The 22,641-nt window shown below is 49.9% G+C and overlaps 1 protein-coding gene across 23 annotated transcripts in view; it reads left to right on the top strand.

Moving 5' to 3' along the window:
• The window catches only part of PPP6R3 (protein phosphatase 6 regulatory subunit 3), a 138,156-nt gene that overhangs the window by 52,929 nt on the left and 62,586 nt on the right, over nt 1-22,641 (top strand). For 22 of the 23 annotated variants that reach the window (XM_019415230.2, XM_019415228.2, XM_053899362.1 and 19 more), the window contains 2 exons: nt 15,280-15,512; nt 20,087-20,273. The exons of the other annotated variant lie outside the window; for it this stretch is intronic. In XM_019415230.2, coding sequence (XP_019270775.1) covers nt 15,286-15,512; nt 20,087-20,273 — 414 coding nt within the window. In that variant the 5' untranslated portion in view covers nt 15,280-15,285. The remainder of the gene's footprint in view (nt 1-15,279; nt 15,513-20,086; nt 20,274-22,641) is intronic. 23 annotated transcript variants of the gene reach the window in all.

Raw genomic sequence — 22,641 nt, 5'->3', positions numbered from 1 at the left:
TTTTTTTAAAATTTTTTTTTTCAACGTTTTTTATTTATTTTTGGGACAGAGAGAGACAGAGCATGAATGGGGGAGGGGCAGAGAGAGAGGGAGACACAGAATCGGAAACAGGCTCCAGGCTCCGAGCCATCAGCCCAGAGCCTGACGCGGGGCTCGAACTCACGGACCGCGAGATCGTGACCTGGCTGAAGTCGGACGCTTAACCGACTGCGCCACCCAGGCGCCCCTCCAGTAGCTTTTTGAGAAAGCATGAATAAATCTTTCCGACCTTCCATGTCTTAGAATGCTCTTTTCTGCAGTTGCTGTTGAGGAAGCTGATGTCATTCTGATTTCCAGGATTGTTTTGTCCTCACGAGAAAAGTTGAGATACTGTCTTTATCTCTGATGCTCTGGAACTTCGCACTGTGCCGTAGAAGTCTGTTTCAGCACCCAGTGTGACAGGATGTGCACGGCCTGGGGGGGGGGACTCCTGTTCTTTACACTCTGAGAAAAGGTTTTTTTTGGTTGAGGCAGGTGGTTGTGGATTATAACATGTTCTTCTAAAACTTACGTTGTTACTTGGATGTTGGACTTTCTGAATTATTTCTCCAGTTTCTGTCTTTTCCTAAATTTGCTGGCATTGTTTCTTTTTCTTTGTCCTTTATTGCCATCTTGCTAGACTTGCCAGAGGAGTGGAGAATTGTGTGGGGTTCAACCCGGTAAACATCTGGAAGGTTGCGTAATCCTTTCTGTTTTCCTGTCGAGCCTCCATTTCAGCCCAGATAAAGCCATGCCTTTTATATCAATTGGGCTTGAGAAGAGGTTCATCAAACAACACGGCGATCCGATTGTGTAGCCTTCTTCTCCTCACGCTCTCCTAGAGGATCATCCAGGCTCGGGCCACACTTCCTCCAGCCATCGGGCATTGCTTGTGTTAGTGAACCTAACCTTTAGCCTGATCTTGAACAAGTTCCTGCTTCAACTGCCTGCACGTGGTCTGTAGTTTTCACTCACTGGCTCTCATTTTATGTTGGGGAACTATAAATGATAGCATAAAAGAGTTTGAAGATAGGCAAAGCTTGTTATTTTTTTAAATTGTTTTTTAATGTTTATTTTTGAGAGAGAGAGAGCATGTGCATGTGAGCAAAGGAGGGGCAGAGAGAGAGAGAGACACAGAATCCGAAGCGGGCTCTAGACGCTGAGCTGTCAGCACAGATCCCGACGTGGGGCTCGAACTCACGGATGGCGAGATGGTGACCTGAGCCAAAGTCGGACGCCCCCCGGGTGCCCCAGAGCTAGTTACTTTATCCCCCAAGTGGTGAGCCCTTCTGACTGGTCATCTCTTTGGGTGCCATGTGGGTTAGCAGTTTCTTTCCTCCCCGGAACAAGGTATGGTATTGCCTGGCAAGGAGGTGATCGGCCCGGGGCAGGCTGCAGGAGGATTAGTGTCTTCCACAGTCCTAGACGAGATTCACGTATGACTTTGTGCTGAGGTTGGTTTGCTTATTAGTCGCGTCATAATTCGACTTTATGTTGAGCTTATAATCAACTACAGTCTTTGGACCTGTTTCTCTCGCTACTTTTCCTGTTTTCTTAGGCCTGGTGTTTCCCCGCCCCAGTCATGTTTTTCAATTTTTATCTAAAACGTAGCTCATATTGAGTAAATTTCTCTTTGTTTCATCATGTTTAGAAATATTCTGCGTACTGATTCTCGTGTTTCTGTGCATTTTGATGAGCCTGTGGCATCTTGGGGAACTGACTGATAACAGTCAGTGGCCACAAGAGCTGGGCTCCCGGTGTCGCCAGCCGTGCTGTTCTGACTGAGCTGTCCACCAGCTTGTCTTGACCTCACACGCACAGGTAGGCTGTTGCCATTGACTGGCGAGTCCTAGGAGCCGGGAGCTCACAGGTCGGCTCGCTGCACTGCCGTCTGCAGGCGTGAGCGCACACGGGCTGGCCTGGGGCCGGCTCGTGCTGGGAGACTGACCCGCCGCTGGGCCTGGCCGCGCAGCTGCTGTTCCCACACTGGTGCTGTCGTGAGAGGAGCACAGACAGAGCGCGACAGACGCGGGTGTGGATCCCAGTTCTGGCCAGTTCATTTACCCGCTCTGGTCTTTGGTAGGTCCTCTGACCTCTCGATCTTGGTTTCTCCATATGCAAAACAAGAACAAAACCATGAAAGGTTGTTCCGAGGTTTCGAGGGAGGGTGTATCTGAAAGCATCAGACCCGAGTCTGGCCTGTGGTGGGCACTTAGTGGGTAGCCATTAGTAATCGTGTTTCCACCTTTGATAGAAGGTTGCACTGTCAGGACGGTTAACGTTATCGTGGAATAGCTGGGAGAGGTTCAAGATTGTTTTTCCGAAGGAGCTGTAACGATCCTGAGAACCTTCTCTGAATGACTCTGAACTTTCATTCCTGAGCAGACGCGCAGCAGCCCCCGAGCTCGCTGTTCTTTCCTCGCCCTTTAGCTTGCTGGCCGCGAGACCACACGGAGGCCGGGCCCTCCGGAGGATGGCGGCCTGGTGCCGGGGTCCCAGGGACTGTGGAGCCTGCCCTGGATGCTTCAGGAGGGAGCGTGGCCTGCTGAAAGTTTGCGGGGCGAGGACGATGGAAGCTTAATCGCCAAAGCTGAAAAACGAAACTTCACCTTTTTCCGTGACCAATTTGCCAGTTCTGGTTTCTGCCACGGAATTGGTCATAACTACAGATTGACTAGGGTAGCTAGCTTGTTCTTGATCGGCAGTCTATTTGTTTTTGGCCTTTTTTTCTTTCCTTTAAAAAATGTTTTTAAATTTGTGATTATTTTGAAAGAGAGCAGGGGAGGGGCAAAGAGAGAGGGAGACAGAGAATCCCAAGCAGGCTCTGCACTGTCAGCACAGAGCCCAGCTTGGGGGCTCGATCTCAGGAACCGTGAGATCGTGACCTGAGCCGAAATCAAGAGTTGGACACTCCACCCACTGAGCCGCCAGGCGCCCCTTTCTCCTTTTTTCAAAAGCATCTTAATAGCGTTCTCGTTTTGCTGTAGAATTTGTAGCTAATTTGGAGAGGCTGTTCTCTTTGGGTATCTTGTGTCTAACAGATACGTGAATAATACAGCGGCCACTGTCACTTGCTTCAAGTTAGAGGACTCAAAACTTACCTGTCCCTTGGCTTCACTTAGTAAAACTTGGGCACATTAGGTATTCTGTACCCCGGCTGCCCGTGTGGGAGCTCTTTCTGGCTGTGCAGTTCTCAGACCACTGCTCTCTTGCTGGGCTGCTCCCTGTAGCCACAGACTCAGAAACTATTCTGTGCTGTGCCAGGTAAAAGCACTCTCTCTGTCTCTTTTTGCATAGTTTTATGGTTTTGTTAACAAAATATGACGTGCACATAGGCTGTCTATTCATTTCCTTGACTGTAGCCTGGCTTGGGGATTGGGAACTGATGGCCAGCCGGGCTGCTCTTTCTACAGTGGCCTGGTGCTTCTTGGAGGAGACATTGTGAGCAGTCTGTGCACGGTGGGATTCGTTGTAAATCAGCAGCGCTTCAGGCTCTTTGCCTCTGGGGACTAGGAGCTTCCGGGAGCCACCGGGCAGCACGTGCTTATTCTCCTGTCCTTGCGTAATCAGCGTCCGGCACGAGGAGCCGGCCCTGAGTCTCCCGTGCACCCTGGTGTCAGCGTCTCCGAGTTTCCCCCAGTTGTGCTTCATTTTGACATACTCGTTCTCTTTTTAACGGTGTTGGGCTTCACCAGAAGTCTGAGGGTGGCCGTCGTGCCGAATAGAAGGCGGCTCCCGCGTCCGCACACGGCGCCGGGGAGACGGCAGCGCCCCGCGTGCTCTCCGGTTACGCGTGGCTTCTGTCTCATGTTCGGCTCAGGTCGCTGATGCTCCTGTGTGGTTTCAGAGATTCAGAGAATCCTGGGGCTTGAGATTGAAAATCAACCTCGGGAGCCCATAAGAATTTTCTTTTTTCTTTCTTGTTTTAAAATTAAAAACAATTTTTTTTTAATGTTTATTTTTGAAAGCGACAGAGCCAGAGCGCTAGCTAGGGCTGGGGGAGGGGCAGAGAGAGAGGGAGACACAGAATCCGAAGCAGGCTCCGGGCTCCGAGCTGTCAGGGCAGAGCCTGACGTGGGGCTCGAACCCACAAACCGTGAGATCATGACCTGAGCTGAAGTCGGAGGCTTAACTGACTGAACCACCCGGGCACCTCACCCATGAGAATTTTCGGATGTGACTTTGAGTTATATCACCTCTCTTACCTTTGCTTGTTTGCACACACACTCTCTCCCCTCACCCCTTCTTGTCTCTGTTTCTTGTTCTCTCTCTCTCTCTCTCTCTCTCTCACTCTCACTCTCACTCTCACTCTCTCACACACACACACACACACACACACACACACACCCACCACCACCACCACCACCTAGATGCAGTTGGGTCTTTCTTGCCAGGGCTTCTGGCAGAAACTTGATTACCATTGTGTCACCCTCATTATTTGCCTTCTTTCTTCCTAACTCTTCAGTTGCAATTTTAAAAAAAACACAAAACTTGTTCTCAGTAAAATTTTTGCATCTACGTGGATTGAAGTGTTTGCGATTGTGGAAATTGCGTGTAAAGATTCACGTACATTTGAGTTTTCATATGTGCGGGAACATGTTGCCTGCTTCAATGGGGATCAGGTGACAAAAGTTGGACTGGATCTTCCTTGGTTGGCACTTGGCTTTTTTAATATAAAAGCGAAGCGGGCGACAAGATCGCACCTCTCGCCCTGCCCTTCGCTTCCGAGTGCTGGGTTTGGAGTTGGCTTCAGTGTGGCGGTCGCGTTTGCTTTCTGAGGGTCGTGCGTTTCCCAGGCAGCTCAGAATTAGGACGCAAGCCATCAGTTTGTGTCACCTGATACCACGCGGTATGGCCAGGATCAGAGGAGACCTGCAGATCGGGCTTTGAAGAGGCAGATGTTGGAGGTTGATGTCGGAGGGAGAACGATCATTCGGTGGGAAACCTCATCGGGGATACCGTGGTTTGCAGAGGAGGGGCTGTCGCAGGGCTCCCCACCTTCCGGGGTGCTGACACAGGCTCCTGCACAGGTCGCTCACTCTTCAGGCTCCTGTCTGTCAGCGCCTCCGTGGCTTTGTGGGCCGTTTGGTACGTAAAGCATTGATGTCCCCGTGCTGCTCATTGGCCGTGTCTCACCTGCCTCCCCCGCTTCTGTGTCGGCGTCGTGTGCAGTTCCTGCCGTGTCCACCTTCGTGGCCTTGTCTTTAGCACTCCCTTCCCTGTCCTGTGTTTCGGTTCCACTCAGACACTTGGCCGCACCCAGGACAGGCTGGACCTCTCCCTCTCTTGGCCTCTGGGAGTGCGCCCTCTGTTGAGTGCACCTGCCAGAGCTCCAGTCATCTCCTGTGTTACTTGCCTCTGCTTCCCCTCAGAATTGGTTCTTTCTAGATGTTATTAAGATACATTATTTAACTATCTACTGTGGGCGTCTCTGCTGTGTGTTTATCTCGGTTAAAACTCACTGGTTCTCGGGGCGCCTGGGTGGCTCATGCGGTTGGGCGTCCAACTTCAGCTCAGGTCATAATTTCACGGTTTGTGAGCTTGAGCCCCGCGTCGGGCTCTGTGCTGACAGCTCAGAGCCTGGAGCCTGCTTCGGATTCTACGTCTCCCCCTCTCTCTGCCCCTCCCTGCTCATGCTCTGTCTCTATCTCTCAATGATGAATAAATGTTAAAAAAATAAAAAAATAAAAAACCCTCACTGGTTCTCTCTGCTCCCGCAGCAAGCCCATGCGGCTGTGCGGGCAGTCCTGCAGGGGCCCTTTGAGACCCGGTCTCGTGTTGCCTAAGCTTGTCCTCACGCCTTCTGAAAGTCTTTTCTGGTTGTCAGGTGCTTCTCCCTGCTATGAATTTCCCGAAGCTCCTGGAGACCTCTGTCCTGTTCTCTGTGCTTGCAGACTTAACTTCTACTGGCCTGGAATGCTTTTCGCTGCACCCTCACCTACTGAACTTTGCAGGTCTTTTGAGGCCCAGCTTAGGCCTCACGTATTAAGGGAGTCTTTTCTGCACAAGCTCCCCTCTGTTGAGCTCCCATTCTACAGAACAAGTTTGGCATTGATGCCTTTTATTCTCTGTGTTTTCTCTTTCCTCAGTTTTCTTGTATTTTTCAAGGGGTTAGGACCGTTTGACACGTTACTCCTGTAGTCAAAGTACTTGTTGAGTAATATAAAACACACTAAATGGAATCGATTCCTTTATTTATGGCTCTCAAAGACAAGCTGAGCTATCAAAGAAATTACGAAGTAAAAATGAAAACGATTCTGGAATATCTGGGTGCTAAAAACGCGATCGCTTTTGACGTGTTCTTTGAAAGAAGCAGTTGCGAGACCAAATACGACGAAGCTTCCCTCTAAAGAAACACGTATCTCTGATAGGCAGTGTGTGACCTGCGATTTAGTTAGCCCAGCCTTTGAGTGGGGGCGGGGAGGGCAGCTGTCGGCAGGGGACGCCTCTGCCAAGAACGGAGAAGCAGCTCCTGGGTGGACCTGCCAGGCCTTCGTGATCTTCCCCCTTGCTACCGACGGAGAGCTGCCTTCAGAGGCCCGCTGGTGCTCTTTCTTTGGGTGCCGTGTTTCCGCTTCCTCGTGGGAAGTTAGAACGTTTGCCTCGGCGTTCGGCTTTGCTGTGAGGAGGAGGAGTTTCCCCCCTTCAGAGTGACACCGCGTGCTCCTATCTGTGGGCACCTGGCTCCCTGTCCCTCCTTGTGGCGCAGCTCCCCACCTTACCGAGCCCGGCGCTTCCCCGTCTGGGTCTTGGCGGACGCTGCCCCCCTGAGTTCCCCGAATACCTGAATCCGGGCCCCGGGGGAGCCCTGATACTCCCGGTGTCTGGGTGCTGGCGGGAGCAGGTGAGCCAGCACCGGCAGCCTTGCAGCAGCTCGACCGTCCAGCACGTCCCGTTCCCAGGCTGCTCGGAAACTCGGCCAGGGGCGTGGGGTAACCGGGTCTGTTGCTCACGGAATAAGCAAGTTGTGTTTTTGGTTTTGTTTTTTTTAATTTTCATTTAATTCCTTTTTTTAAATTTACATCCTAGTTAGTCAGCATATAGTGCAACAGTGATTTCGGGAGTAGATTCCTTAGTGCCCCTGACCCATTTAGCCCTCCCCCTCCACCTCCTCTAGTAACCCTCTGTTTGTTCTCCATATTTATGAGTCTCTTATGCTTTGTCCCCCTCCCTGTTTTTATATTACTTTTGTTTCCCTTCCCTTATGTTCACCTGTTTTGTAACTTAAAGTCCTCGTATGAGTGAAGTCACGATGCTTGTCTTTGACTAATTTCACTTAGCATAATACCCTCCAGTTTCATCCACGTGGTTGCGAATGGCAAGATTTCATTCTTTTTGATTGCTGGGTAATATTCCAGTGTGTGTGTGTGTGTGTGTGTGTGTGTGTGTGTGTGTGTGTGCGTGCGCATCTTCCTTATCCATTCATCCATCAGTTGACATTGGGGCTCTTTCCATACATTGACTGTTGTCGATAGTGTTGCTATAAACATTGGGGTGCATGTGTCCCTTCCAAACAGCACACCTGTATCCCTTGTCGTGCAATTGCTGGGTCGTAGGGTAGTTCTATTTTTAATTTTTTGAGGAACCTCCATACCGTTCTCCAGAGTGGCTGCACCAGTTTGCATTCCCACCAGCAGTGCAAAAGAAGAGATCCTCTCTCTCCGCATCCTCGCCAACATCTGTCGTTGCCTGAGTTGCTCATGTGAGCGATTCTGACAGGTGTGAGGCGGTATCTCATTGTGGTTTTGATTTGTCTTTCCCTGATGATGAGTGATGTTGAACAGCACGTTGTTATTAATTTAATTGGGGGCCATGAAGGCTCAGTTTACTCCCAAGATGAAGGGGAGTCTGGTGGGTTTTTTGGTACATTGATCAAACATCATCGTTTCCCAACATATTTGAGTGATCGGGGTATTTTTTTTTCTTCTTTACAATATTTTTGAGTCAGCTTAGAAATGAAGTTCCCAGAGACATGTGCCTCTTTTACAGTTTGGCGAGGCATGTCTAAACCAGCAGTGAGCCACTCTGGCCCTCTCGACTCAAGATCTAACCCTTCATTATTTCAGGGTGAGGAATGAAAACTTTTCCTATTAGTGCTACAAATATTTCTAGATATTAGAGGCTAAATAACAGTTCTGATTTTCTTGTGACCAACTTTTTTTGTGTTGAAGAATGTCCAAGTTGCTTTATATGTACAAGAATAAACATGATTTCTCGTGTATGTGTACGTCTCAGAAGGGGAAAACCTGGCCCGTATAAACCTCTCCTCACCAATCCCACATTGGCCCTGTGTGGAAAAGGTGGTTAACTGTTGACTTTGGCTGTAGAAGGATATTGGGCAGTTGGGGGTGGGGGGGGGCGGGGAACAAGAGTAGGGTGGTTATTTTAGTACCAAGAGAGAAACTTTGAATCATAACCGTAGTAATGTATAATTAGAACTATCCTGTCCCAATACAGCAACCACTGGCCACATAGGACTCTTGAGCATAAAATGTGGCCGGTTCAAATTGGGATGTGCCGTAAGTATGAGACACACTCAGATTTTGAAGGCTTCGTTACAATAGAATTACATGTTGAGATAATACTGTTTGGATGTATGAGGTTAAATAAAATATATTTTTAAAGTTAACGTAGCCAGTTTGCTTTACTGTTTTGGTGTGGCTGCTAGAAAATGTAAACGTACACGTGTCTCACATTGTGGCGCGCGTGCTCTGTGCGCTCCTTCCGTCGGCCGGGGCCCCGCTGGCACTGGCCCCGCAGCCCCGGGCCGAGGGCCTCCCGGGAGGAGTGCGGTGGGAGGCCTGAGGTGCACCGGAGTTTGAACTCCCGACAGCATGTGCCTGTATGCCTTCGTTTGAGACTCTGAAAATAAATCTGTAGTACAGACATGCCCTTCGTAGCACGTAGAAAGAAAAAGAAAAATATTAAACATCACACATTTTGTTTATAGATTGTTTCCTGGGTGTTGTCTTGGACGTAAGCGGCCGCTGCTTCTCCCTTTGGTTTATACTCCGTGAATTTAGGTGACTGCAGTTACTTGAACTGCAAGGATCTGGTGCATGTCCGTTGCAGGCCTGGAGGATGTTAGCAAATACTTCAGAGCATGGAATCTTGGCGATTCCAGTGGGGCCAGTGACGAAACGGTGTCGGCAGCCTTCACGCCTGTGCAGCCCATGTGGTCTCGGGTCCCCCCGTGCAGAAGTGTTTGCTGTGACGCTCAGCTGCTCTTCGTAAGCTCGGCAATTCTTAATAATAATCTTGGAATCCTTTTTTGAGTCTCTGGACGTTTTGCCCTGGGCCCAGCCAGCCCCGGGTGCAGGTACTCCACAGGTGTGGCGGTAGGGTTCGTGGAGGAGAGCCTGTCCGGCTTGGCTAGATCCTTGCTAAACTTAAGTACAGTTCATAGAAATAGGAGCTTTCTGAATTTTAGACTCATCAGAGCTCTTTGTCACTCCCTCGGCTTACTGCTGCCATCGGGAGGCAGGATGATTAGCAGTTTCTCCCTTCTGAGGGCCACTGGTTTATCTTTCACCACGTTCATCGTGTCATTCTTTCTGGGTTCCTGTTGGAAAGTGATATAATGTGTTACACTCTGCATCTGTCATGTCCAGAGAAAACCCACTAATATCAGCCTGTCCACAGGGAGTTTCTGAAATAACACAGCCGCGTGTTTGCAAAGTCGGCCTTTTTCCTGTTTCTCTTAGTTATGTAATTATTTTGAATACACTTAGTAGAATTTGTTGCAAATGATCAGCCGTAGTTTAAACCCAGGGCGGCGGTAGCAGCAGCATCTGCAGCATCTGGGGACTTGTTGAGATGCAGAATCTCTGGCCTGACCCCAGATTTCCTGAGTCCGAATCTGAGACTGCCCTTTAACAGGACCCCTAGGTGTCTCCGGTGCCCGTGGGAATCAGGGAAGCGCTGGCTTAAACCTCGCAGACGTCACAGGCCGGCACGTTTGTCGACAGCAGCTTCTGTTTGCCGAGGTGCCCGTGCGGTCCAGCTCCGGAAGCAGGCCTTTGTCATTGACTCCTCACAGCCGGTTTGCTCGGTGAGGACACGGAGGTTTGGAGAGGGGGGTCTGCTTCCCCAAGGCTTCGGGGCCGGCCCGTAGCCGAGCGGACCTTGGAATCCAGGTCCGTTTGGGTGCCTAAGAGTCCGAACAAGGCTTGGGAGGAAAAGTTGTTTATTTGATGAAAGCAAGTGGTTGTAGGCGGTTCACACCGAACCACAGTTGAGCCCCTGTTGAAGATATTCTGCCAGCTGCGCCCTAGAAAATTCTGCAGAAGGTCTGATGTGTTCGTCATACCTCTTAAAAATGATTTCACCACATCACCGTATGGTTCCTATGTCACAGACAGGGTGACACCTTTTCTCCCAGATACAGCGTCACTGCTTAGCTGCTTTGAAAAAAAGGTACCAAGGCCCAGATTTTGCCTCTAAGAAGGAAGGTTATTTTGATAATTGCAGAGGACCTGTAATTAAAGTGGTTGATCTGAGATGAATAGGTTTATGGCCTTTGGTCCTGTTTTGTGCCTATAAGATGGTAGTTTTCACTGGTGGTGTCAGTTCTGGGGAAGACAGAGAACAGCAGCGTCCGTCTATGGCAAGTCGACAGGTGACTCCCCAGCGAGCCGCCAGCCTAACCTTCAGTTCTTTGGGAGAAAACCCAACCGTCTTACTCCAACTTCTAAAACAACTCTAGGGTTTGGAAGAAAGACGACAGGTTTTTAGGTTTTATTCACCATTCCCTTCTTTGTCTCCTGATAAAAGCCCATGACATGGTTTGCTGTGAGAAATTGTATCCCCTGACCTTTTCTCATGTTTATTTTTGAGAGAGAACGTGTTGCGCACGCGTGAGTGAGTGAGAGAGGGACAGAGGATCCAAAGTGAGTTCTGGGCTGAAAGCAGAGAGCCTGATGCGGGGCTCGAACGCACACCAGTCGTGAGATCGTGACCTGAGCTGAAGTTGGACGCTTCACTGACCGAGCCACCCAGGTGCCCCAGAAATTGTATTCCCTTTTATCCCTAAATCCTAGTAAGGATTTTAAACTATATGTACGTTAACTAAAAATTAGCTGTTGAAGTGCCAGCTCCTTTCAGTTTTTCTGAGTATCTTAGTTGTATTTTTGAAAGGACTCCATTTTACTGCAGGGCCCTGGCGGTTGAACTTTGTATGTGACTATCAGTTCATACCTAGCTTGTTTCTACCTCACAGGGCATAAGTAGAAGCTAGGGGAACTGATTTACTGATGCCATTCATTTCCAGTCAGTTTGCTGCTTGACCAAAAGGTAAAATACATAATGTTTGCTTAAGAAGTCTACTGTGGTTTTATTTTATTTTTAAGTTTGTAGCATACCCAGTCTAAAGAAAATGCACTGTGGAAATGCATATTTCAGAGTGTTCCGATTTTAAAAAATGCTCTTCTAATTCAGGATGGTGGAAAACGAAAGGACTCAGGCATTTTAAAACAGTTGCTTAAGCATTCCTGTTCTCTTGCTTAAGTAAGTATAGTAAAACAAGAAGTCACAGGCTTGGGGATTAGAGGAGCTGGGAGGTCAGGGAGGGAGGGCACCCCGTGAGAGCACACAGACCAGGTGTGTGACGGCACATCGTAACACCGCCTAGGGCAGGCTCTGAGGTTGGCAGGTGTCTTTCTCCCACGTGGTGATTTGGGGACGGAGGCATCTTCTGTTTTTTGGCTCTGCCATCCCTCAGAGCCCTTCTTGTCTTCGGCTTCCAGCCAGATGCAGAGGAGAGTGCGTGGAGATTTTTATGGTTCATGGCACGTGGGGGATGACGTCGTCGTGCGCTTATCCCTACCTGCCCGAGAAGTCGGGGAAGGAGAACGGGTCTCTAGCCAGTCTGGCCCCACACCGTGTGGCTGCCCCCAGCCGCGTGGGCTGCGAGGGTCCGGGGTGGCGTCCGTGCGGGCTCAGAGACGGTGGAGAGGAGAGTTAGCGTTGGTGGGAACCTGACTTCCCCCTGAGCGAGGGATGCTAAACTTCTTCTGTAAAGGACCAGGTAGTAAATATTTTAGGCTTTGCGGGCCACATTTGCCCTCTGCCACACATTCTTCTCTTTTCCTAAAACAACCCTTTAAAAATATCGAAACCGTTCTTAGCATGGAGGCTGTGGGCTGGATTTGGTCTGTGGGCCGTCATTTGCCAGTTCCTGCTCTTACTTCGTCATGACTAATTATCAGTCTTCTTTATAAATCCGGTGTTTAATGAGTTACCTTCATAAGGTTGAAATTTGGGGAGTCCATTTTTACTTGGATTAGCTGGATATAATTACATTCGGATCCATAATTAAGGAGTGTGCCTTTATCTGTGTCTGTGGACGTTTATAGTTTCCACTTGATGGACGTGTGTATCTTGTTTATAATTAGCCAATCGTAAGGTCTTGGTAATCAGCTTTGCTTTTTTGTGATTGATTTCTTAGTATACTTCATTTTACCTCGCCTTTCTATATGGGATTACAAAAAATAAAAAAGACATACTACTTTAAATGAGAACTAATCTTTAAAAAAAAGACTTAAGGCTAAATTAGTAATGATGTCCAGTTTTCTGACTTCAGGTGGAGAGACTGTTCTATTAGATGATCAGAAATTTGGTTTACAGACCAAAATAAGCACAAACTCATCTGATGTCAGTGGAGCGTTGGAAAGTATTTGAATACACCTGTAGCTCTTCAGTCAGTGACTTCACTAAAGTACTTATAATAAGTAAAGTGAACTCTTCTTTCAATTTGTAGACATCCCGGGATCGAACTTCCCATGATGAACTGTGAGGCCAAGGTGTACTGACATGGATGGTTACTTTTTTTGGCCTTGTGTAAGGTGCCTTTGCTCCGTGAGCCGAACGAGAGCTCCATTATCTGTCCCAAGTGCCCGTGTCTGCCCTTCAGGAACAGTGCAGATTAATACGTGCTCGGAGCCCGAACACGGCCTGGGACTTGTGTGCTGGGGCTGTGTGAGAACACAGCTGTTTTCGTGCCCATACGCTTCGGTTCCAAGTATGAGGCAGAGCGGTAGAGCGTACAGGTTTTAGGATTTGTGGTTCAAACTCCCGGAGGAATGAGCCGTGTTGCTCCGGCAGAAGCTTGGTAGACGGTGCTGACGGCGTCATCCTGGGGAGCTTCCTTCTTTCCTCCTCTGCAGTTAGCTTTTGCTGTCGTTTTGTCTTTTTTCACGTTGTCAATTTTATTAGGGCAAAATGGCGTAATAACGCCTTTTCTGTTTGCCATTTTCCACAGTCTGAAAACCAGAAAAGCATTTATGGCTTTATTGATTTCCACCATCTTTTCCCCCGAAGTTCCTTACTAGGGATATATCACCTTTGCCCTGTTTCCTTTGTAATTGGCTTAGTAGTAGAAGTAGGTTGCTCTTGTGTTTGAAGTATCCGTTTCTGTCCTTCGCTAGCAAGGGTTATAGTCGCAGCGAGCGCTCCGCCCCGCTCCTGGTCCTGGAGCAGAGAGGTCACTCGCTGGTGTGGCATGGGGGCAGTTGCTGACCGTGCTGGGAGTTGTGACGCTGCCCTTTTAGCGTGTTCTGTGACGTCTTCTGTACATAATGGGGGGTGGCGATGCCTTATTCTTGTGCCGTCCCCCGAGCTTCGTGGTGAACGTGTCCCCGTGCAGGTGCCCCACCGCCGCTCCGCTTTCCGTGAACTGTCAGGGTGGCCCCTCTGCCCACCGTGTCTTCCTCGTGCTGCTGACTGGTGTGAGCTTATGAGTGCCTTTTGAAACATAAAGAATTTTTTTTTTTAAAGCAGGGACAACTTTTATAACATCATATTTCATAATCTTCCCTAAAACCTGTTCCCTTAAGGAGTCTTTTTTTTTTTTTTTTTTTTTTTAAAGATTCCTTAAGACTGCTTATATTTTAAACTCCCATGATCGTCCACTTAATAGTCAAGTCACATGAAGTGGGTGTACTTTTCCATGTCCCTGAGTAACCCGACATGGTGCCCAGTCTTCTGTGCCTGGATCGATCGGTGTGACTGGCTGTATAACTAAAACTTGCCCTCCGTGATCTCCGATTTAAAAAATTTTTTGGACGGATGTGCCTGAAAATACTAAATACTCCTACCTGATCTAATATGGATGATTTAGCAAAAATAAGTAGTTCTCAGAATGTTATGTGTGCTATACATAGGTTATGACCTTTGCAGCTGCCTGCCTTCTACCTAGGCTCTTCCAGCACAGGATTTTGCACGCGCGGGCCTGGAGATTCACGTGCTTTTCAGTGATCACGGTGACAGGGGCCACTGCCCTGGGCGGGTGGTAGAGCCGCAGTTGATCGGTAGGTTTGGCTTTGTCGGTGGGGGGCGGGGAGGGGGTGTTACAGGAAGTAAGTGTGTGTCTCTCCAAACCCCGGCTCCGGAATTCTGCACTGAGCATCTTGGACCCACAAGAATGACTTTTGAATGGTCCTGACCCTAATCAGGACTTTTGTTTGATGCTGTCATCTTGTCACGTGTTGCTCAAAAGTGGCATTTGAGAGCGTCTTGTTGTGGCAGCTGCAGATTACATAGTGACTCTGTGTTTCCTGTTTCCAGTTGTAACCAGTGAGGACCTCGTGTGACTCTGCAGATGGCCGTGCCCTGGCTGTTGAGGAGGGGTGGGAGGGCGAGGAGGGGGGAGTATATATATGTGGCACGGCCAGTGTCAGATGGGTCTCCTAATAGCTGAGGGTGGCTCGTTTCCCTAATTCCTTAGGAACTAGCTTCCTCTTGTGTAGTTTCTTTGTGAAGAATGACACAGATCTGATCGTTTTAGGACTCTCAGCCGTGTAAGCGCTGCTTTGTGGTGGTTATTTACTTAATTCTTTCATACTCCGAAGAATGCCGGACACTTTGGTCAAGTACTGGTCACTTGTTGCTGGAAGGTACTACCTCGGTGTCTGAATGTGCGCTTCCCCTGTAAGAGAGGGCTTCCTTTCTTCCTTTCGCGGCATTACATTCTTAGCAAAGTATGGATGGCTTCATATTGTACGTTGACATCATCCCAAGCTTCAGCGTTCTTTCGGCATTTTTAAGTCAAAATTTTTTGTTTTCAATAAAAATACTTTCTTTTCTGAGAAGGAAAAGCCCTGCGAATTTTACTTATTTAGACAAGTACCTTATAGGCTCGATATGAAACTTACTGTACTTATGTGATGCAAGTTAGCATTTTAGACTGTGAAACTAAGCTGAAATTTGAAAAGTTAATATGTAAAGTTGAAATTTTTTTTGAAATACTCTCTGCGTTTTGTTTAGACCAGCATGTTTTGGAAATTTGATCTTCATTCATCATCCCACATAGACACACTTCTAGAAAGAGAAGATGTAACACTGAAGGAGTTAATGGATGAGGAAGATGTTTTACAGGAATGTAAAGCTCAGAACCGCAAACTTATAGAGTTTCTGTTAAAAGCAGAATGTCTCGAAGATTTAGTCTCATTCATTATAGAAGAACCACCTCAAGACATGGATGAAAAGATCAGATACAAGTAAGAAAATTCAATCTTCTCTTTAGGGTGGGACTGAAGTGAAGTGGGGTAGAATCTTATCCTTGTCCAGCAATTCCCCAGGGCCGTCGTGGACCATTTAGAGTGTTAAGATGGTCAAGAGTGACAGACTCGGTGGAGCATGTCATCCATTCTAGAACCAAGTCCGGTGAAATCATAGGGTTTTAAAAAGGAGCCTTCTAAATTGCAGTCAGAAGGCTTTGTGGCAGGGCGACGTGCTTTGTAAACAGTGATGAAGTTTCTTAAGATAGTAAGACGATCCAAGTAAGTATTTTCTCTTCTTTGCAAATAGGAAGCTAGAGATTACGTGACTGCCCGAGATCCTATGGCAGATCTAAGCCGGAGCTCGGGTTATGAAGACCGTTACCGAGCAGATAAATTCTGAGCTTCGTTAACTTCAGGGAGCGGGGTCTCGGTGAACGTGGGTGGAGCCAAATTTAACTAGCTAGCGCCTTGGACCACCGTGGCGAGCTTACGTCCTCATCGCTACTTTCATCCGCTCACGGCAGAGCAGTAGTGCGCCGGGGGCCTCTGTCCCCGTGTCCTGACCGCACTTGGACCGCACACTCCTGCCAGCTCCCGGCGAGCACTCCGTGTGTGTTTAAAGCGCCTAGGTCTCAGGGAGCCGTCCCTCCACGTCCAACTGTATTGAAAGGTTTGACTCCGCACCCCCCCCCCCACCCGCCCCCCAAAATAGGACGGACTCGGGAACAAAAAGTCATTGATTCTGCATCAGATAAACTTAATGGAATAGGAGGAATTAAGGCTTTTACTAGATCCTTCTTCGCCCTTCCTCCCCCAGTCTGTTCTTCTTTTCAGATATCTTTTTATTTCTTTCTGGGGAGAATTTTGCTGTCAGAGAAATAATACTTATTAATGCCTTCAAGTTGCTAGCGACTTGGACCTTCAAGGAGGTGAGGTTATGTTCTCTGCCGGCCATTAAGATTGCCAGTTAGCATTGGTGACAGCCTCTACTCAGGTCAGTCCCCCGAAAAGGAAGAGGAAAGACGTTTCGCAGCAGGAGCGCTGGCGTACTCCCATCCCCCAGAAGCCGTTTTGGAATTCCCTTCACGGTGAACAACCCGCACGTGTGGGTGCCGCTCGTCGCGGGGCTCGTCCTGGCAGGAGCCAGTGCGCTGCGGGCTTCGCACCCAGCCCACCTGGGAGGGGTGTCGACCTCCCCCCTTGGAACGCTTGAGCCAAAGGGCTTACCCTTCTGGGTCGGTTTCCTCACCTGCTGAACGAAGCTAATACCTCTGTGACCGGGAAGAGCAGGCACAGCACGTCTTCCGGAAGGTGCTTAGTTCACCGAAAAGTAGTCACGGCTTCTGTAGTACCGCCATGCTGGTGTTCTTTTGTGTTCCCTCTGAGGTTGCGAGAGCAGCTGTGCCTCCCTGGCCACGTGGCCTTCCGGATGGCACCGTCTTGAGGGAGCTTGACTTGAGCTGGGCAGGTGAGTTCTCCGCTGTAGTTCTGGCCTGGGAGGAGCCACGGGCTGTGTGTAAGGCACACGGTACACGTAGCTAGATGCGCAGCGGGGTGTTTCAGATGGGACCTGAAAGCTCTCGGGGGTTAAGGTCGACTTAGAGTCATCTCAGGAAATGTAGACTAGTGTTTTATAGAGTCTGGGTGATGGAGTGATTTCTGTGTTTTGTGAACCTCATAACTGTATTAGTCACACATGTGGATTGAACTCATCACTGTTCTAAGCTGATGATCGTACACAAGGTGTTAAAGGTTTGTCATTTTGTGCTAACCTTTTTAATTTTAATGACAGATACCTCCGTCCTAAACTATTTAGCAGAAATTTGATCTAGCAGAACTTTAAGCCTCGGTTCCTAAGTAGTATAATAAATCCTAAAGCTAAGGTGCTGTTGTTTGGGTCAAGGTTCCCGCAGAGGGGCTGGGGGCCAGAGGAGACCAGGAGGGGCTGCCGCCCTGAAGGCCAAGGGAAGCCAGGCTTCGGGAAGGAGAGATGGGACGAGTGGGTCGGGGCCGCTGCGCACAGGCCCCGTGACCGTTGGTGACCGCAGCACAGAGCACGTGGGCCCCGGCAGCGTGGGTTCTCTGGAGGGGCGGAGGGGAGAGCCCGGCCGGGAGCTCTCTGAGGAGGAACTGGCAGCAAAGCAGAGACAGCTCTTCTAGCTAGTTTCCCCGGAAAGGAGCAGAGAGAGCAAGTGGGCGCTGCGGGCAGATAGGAGTCAGGGGAGGTGTGCTGGTGGTGTCACCCCCGGTGGGAGAAGTAGTGGGGGGTTTCTGTGCCGGTGAGGCCGTGTGCAGTCCAGTGGGAAATGACGGGGCAGAGGGAGGGAGCCATCCAGGGACGTGCTGTGCCTAAGCGGGCGGGAGGCCATGTGGTCAGAAGGACAAGGGGAGGGGGGCTTTAGGAGCAGAGTCGGCCCTGGGGATGGGGAGGAGGAAGGAGTCCAGATGCAGGTGGGGGTGTAGCTACAGAAGAATCGGGGGGTCAGAGCCTGTGCTGGGGCCGGGGGGGGAGGGGAGGGTGGCGCTTGCCGCAGGGTGGGATGGCGGGGGTCTTAGGGTGTTTTAGAAGCTCGTTTAATGTTTGAGAGGTAGGGAAGGGGAGAGAGAGAGGACCCCAGCCTGTCCAGAACCAGGACCTTGAGCCTTTCGTATAGTGCCCAGGCCCATACGTGTGCCTCTTTATCTAGGTCGTGTGTCTCAGTCACTGTGCAAAAACAGGTGAAAAATTCCTTGAAAAAAGTTTTTAAATGCCTCTAGCCTCTCCTGGACCTCGTGTGTCAGAATTTGGAGAATACACGCTACGCGTTTGGTTTGCGGCCACGGTTGAGGCCACTACCTTTTACCAGTCCTTTATTTGCCAGCAATTTCAAATTGGGGTAATTGAGACAATGTTCCCCCAACATCGTCCCCCAGTGTTCCCCGTAGTAGCATTTCGGAAGCTTTGTAAAGTAGAAAATATAGAGGAATAAAAACAGTTAGCTTTTGTTTATTCCGGGCCTCCTTCCCAGTATTTCGTATGTCCTATCCCTCCACGTGAGGTAAATGCTGTTGTCTTCATTTTGCAGACTTGGAAACTGAGGCCCAGGGAGGCTAAGGAACTTGCCCAAGGTCGTGCAGCTTGTAAGTGGTAGACATGGAGTCCGAACCTGGGCGGTGCGACTCCGGAAGCTGCACCTGCACCCCGTGCATGATCCTGCCCCTGGCACAACGGCGACTTCGTGTTGTGGCGTCTTTGAGCCCGTGTGTTGCACAGAGTAGGAGAGAGAGACTCTAATTTGAGCCACAGAAGAGAGCTGTTTGATCATATGGTCTTGATGCCCGCACGCCTTCCAGTTCTGTTGTCCTTTTCCCTACAAAGGTTCTTCTGGGGACGTTCCTGTCCTGTTCCATCTTCCGACCTCACCCCAGACCCTCGCAGAGGCTGCGGCTTTCTGGTCTGCCGGGGGCCTCGCAGCAGGCAGCCCTTGGGCGCCTCGAGGGGCGTGGCGTGTGTTCTAGACTGCGGTCCTCCCCTCTTTCTTGTCCTGCGGCTGTTTGTGGCTGTTCCGTCACCTCCCCGTCCTGGTCAGCCTTTGACTTGCCGCTCCAGGGGACTAGTTGGTTCTGGATCCTGGCTGCTTGACGGGGCGGAAGTAAGAGCAGAGAAGTGAGCTTGTGGCCGGAAGAGCCGTGGCGTCTCCATTTGTTGCCATTGAAAACAGACGGGAAACTGTGGTAAAAGGAGCGAGTGGAGAAAACGGATCAGCTGTCTGGTTTTCAGAGAGAGCGAGTGCTCTGGTGGGCAGAGGCAAGCATGCTTTCGGGGTGCAGGTGTTTCCAGGGCCGAAGGGTCTGCGGAGAGGTCTGCGTCCCACGGCAGTGAGGTCCGACGGGGGCTGATCCCGGACCACCTTGGAAGGCTGGCTTGGAGAGCTCTTTTTCTGTATGCCGTTTTTCCACTTGGGTAGCTAGCTCAGGCTGACGTCCTCCTCTCCACTTCCCTATGTTAGAAGATTTGTTCTCTTAAGACGTGACATGGACTGGACGCTTGGTAAGCGCCCCCAAAACAGCTCTCTGGTACCATTTGCAACCCATGTGAAAATAGGCGTGGCCGGTCTCGGAACCTGCATGTGTCTTGAGCGAGTACTTACGAGGTGCTGTGTGCAGGGCGGTTTCCTGGACACCAGCGTCCCCCGTGGTCGTCCTACAAGCCGGGCCGCTTCCCACGTCAGAGCAGGCTGCTCAGGGCTGCAGCCCGAGGCTCTTAGCTGCCGCATCTCGCCAGGCCTGTCCTGTGGGAGAAGGCCCACGCCCTGCGGCGTGGCCTCCCCAGGCTCCCGAGCCCTGGCTGTGCTCTAGTTCTGTTGGGGAAAACGTATCCTGTCACAGCTTGCTTTAGAAGTAATTTTTGAGACACGGCAGAAAATTCACTTTCATCTACAGGTTGGACAGAATGGATTGACATGCTTTTCTAATTCCCAAAGGTGATTTTGTTCTTGACAAAATTTTAGGAAGCCTTTCTGATTTGTGTTTTTACTTTATGTCATGAAACTGTTAATACAGATGATGATACAAGTGTCCTGTTCTTCTAGGTACCCAAATATATCTTGTGAGTTGCTCACTTCTGATGTCTCCCAGATGAATGATAGACTGGGAGAAGATGAGTCCTTGCTAATGAAATTATATAGCTTCCTCCTAAACGATTCCCCCTTGAACCCACTACTTGCCAGTTTCTTCAGCAAGGTGCTAAGTATTCTTATCAGCAGAAAACCAGAACAGGTAAATATTATTTTCCGAAAGGTAAGTATTAGGGCTGATCATCCCCCTGAGATGATCCCCCAGTCATTTTGTTGCTTCAGTGTTCTGAGTGTGCCGTAAGTCCAGGTTCTGTAGAGGAAGAGTATACTTTAAATATACTGACCTACCACTGATTCACACGTTAATGAGTGTGTTCCCCCTCGACATGTTCTTTTCCCGGTGCCCCACAGCTCCGTTTTTTGGTTTACTTTGGTTTCCTCTTTTGACATATTTGGAGCATGAGAATGTGGGGTGTCCGTCTGCGAAGGTAGCGAGCGCCGTGGCTCCTACCGAGTGGTTGAAGGAGTCGTAGTGACTCTGGCAAAGTGAATTTTTAATTATCGTTATTATTTATTTACTTTTTGCGTTCCCCTAATGATGAGTACAACAGATGAGGCTTTAAATCAAAAAGCTTTTCTAGAAATGTAATTGATGATTAGTTTATGCCCATGTTTTGATTCCACTCAAAAGCTTAAGTGTTTAGCGTGAGACGTCTCTGTTCAGACTGCTGTTCCTGTCCAGTAGCGCTGGGGGCAGAAATTCCTGCGTTACTATTGTGGCAGGAACCTTCCCCTCCCGTCCCCCCTCCCCAGACCCTCATGTCTGTTTTGTTCCTAAACAATTCAGATCTGCGTGGGAAATTTGTATTCTAAGGATCTGTCATGTGTAGTGGTTCTCAAAGTAGGGTTCCTGGGCATGAGTGCCACCTGAGAATTTGTTAGAAATGCAAGTTCTAACCACCTCACACCTAATGGATCAGACACTCTGGGGGTGGGGCCCGGCGATCTGGGATTTTTCATAAGCCTTCTTGGATGACTCTGATGACAGTTTGAGAATCACAGCTGCGGTGGATATTGGTGCGAAAAAGGACGTGCTTACCAGGAGATTACGATCCGCTTACGGAAACACGCACCCAAGGAGCCACGAGAGCCTCGACGCTCAAGTACAGGCAGATCTGCCAGAGAGCGGCGAGCGAGGGTGTGATGACCGGGTGCAGTTGGTCCAGCCGGCCGGGCCTGACCTCCTTCCTGATGGAAAACAGGCTCCGTGACCCGTCCTTGCTGTCAGCGGAGGGTTGAAGCTATTTTAGGCCCAGTCCGTCTGACTGTGCCAAGGCAGAGTTTAGAAAGACGAGGTTGTTCTTTTCACGTTCTTAATTAAGCAGCATTACCCTCCTAAATGAGTTGGGATTGAAGTTCTCTTTTCTTAGAGAGTGAATCCCCAGTCATGATCACTGTCACCCAGGTTGTCTTTCCCTGTTCTGCCTGCTGGGGAGAAGTGGCAGCACTGCTGGGTCTCGTCCCATCAGCCCCAGTTACTCCTGGTCCTTTCGGATGGTTGTAGCCATTATCGAAACAGGTCTTTACACCTTCGTCGTGCCTTTTCTTTTCCCTCTGTGCTGGGGGAGCCCGAATCCCCGGGTCCCGGTTCTCACCAGACCTTCACTGTAGAGCCAGAACGCGCTGGAAGCTTTCTGGGACTCAGCATCTGCACGGCCTTCCAGGTCAGACCTCTCTGTGCAGAGGTGACGGCACGTGCTGATGAAATGCTGAGAGATGGGCCTGGCCGCTCTGTTGTTTGTTCTGCTTCTTGGCTTAGGACTCTGAGTGGAGTCACCCCTGCTCTTCTCGCTGTAGGAAGAGCTCAAACCTAGCGCCTCTCTCTCCCGTTGAGACCTAAGAGTGTGAACGAAGGTGTCCCATCACATGATATGTTATTAGGAAGGGGCTGTGCAGCTGCAGGTGACGAAAACCACGTCGACTCCGTCTGGCTTAACCGACACGGACGTTCGTTCGCTCACGGGGCAGGAAGTCGAGCCGTGGGACGCCTTCCGTGTTGGGGGCTCGCACGTCAGGAGTGTCCTCCTCCATCTAGGACGTGTTGCCGTCCTGGCTCTGCTGGCCACGGCACTGGCTGCAGTTCGTGCCTTGGGGCCCCACGTCCGGCGCCTTGCCACTGAATCCTGCAGTATTTGGGGCACATCTGACTTTTTCCTCTTTGCTCCTCTCCTCGTGCTTTTAAAAACCGTGTGACTCAGCTGTGAGTGGATTAACTTCTTGCAAGTTTCTGTTACAACGTGTCTAGAGAAACAACGTATGATGGTTAGTCCTGCACTTGTGCCCGGTGATGTGGAGCGGTTTCTGTCATCCCTGGCTCTTAGGCTTCTCCACGTGGGACAATGGCAGGATTGTGGCTTTTGTGGCATACAGATCTAAGTTTAAACCTCAGGGCAGCCACGGTTTGGCCCTAGCGACATACTGAACTGGTCTGCGCCTCGGTTTCCTCATCTGTAACGCCGAGTGGGGCAGCCTCACCTCGAGGGCTCTCGAGAGGTTTTGGTGAGATTAGC

This window comes from Panthera pardus, unplaced genomic scaffold (assembly GCF_024362965.1).
Source record: "Panthera pardus isolate Hobbes unplaced genomic scaffold, ASM2436296v1 HiC_scaffold_12, whole genome shotgun sequence".
Taxonomy (NCBI): Eukaryota; Metazoa; Chordata; class Mammalia; order Carnivora; family Felidae; genus Panthera; species Panthera pardus.
Note: the sequence above shows the minus strand (reverse complement) of the source record. Positions and strands in the feature narration are given on the sequence as shown.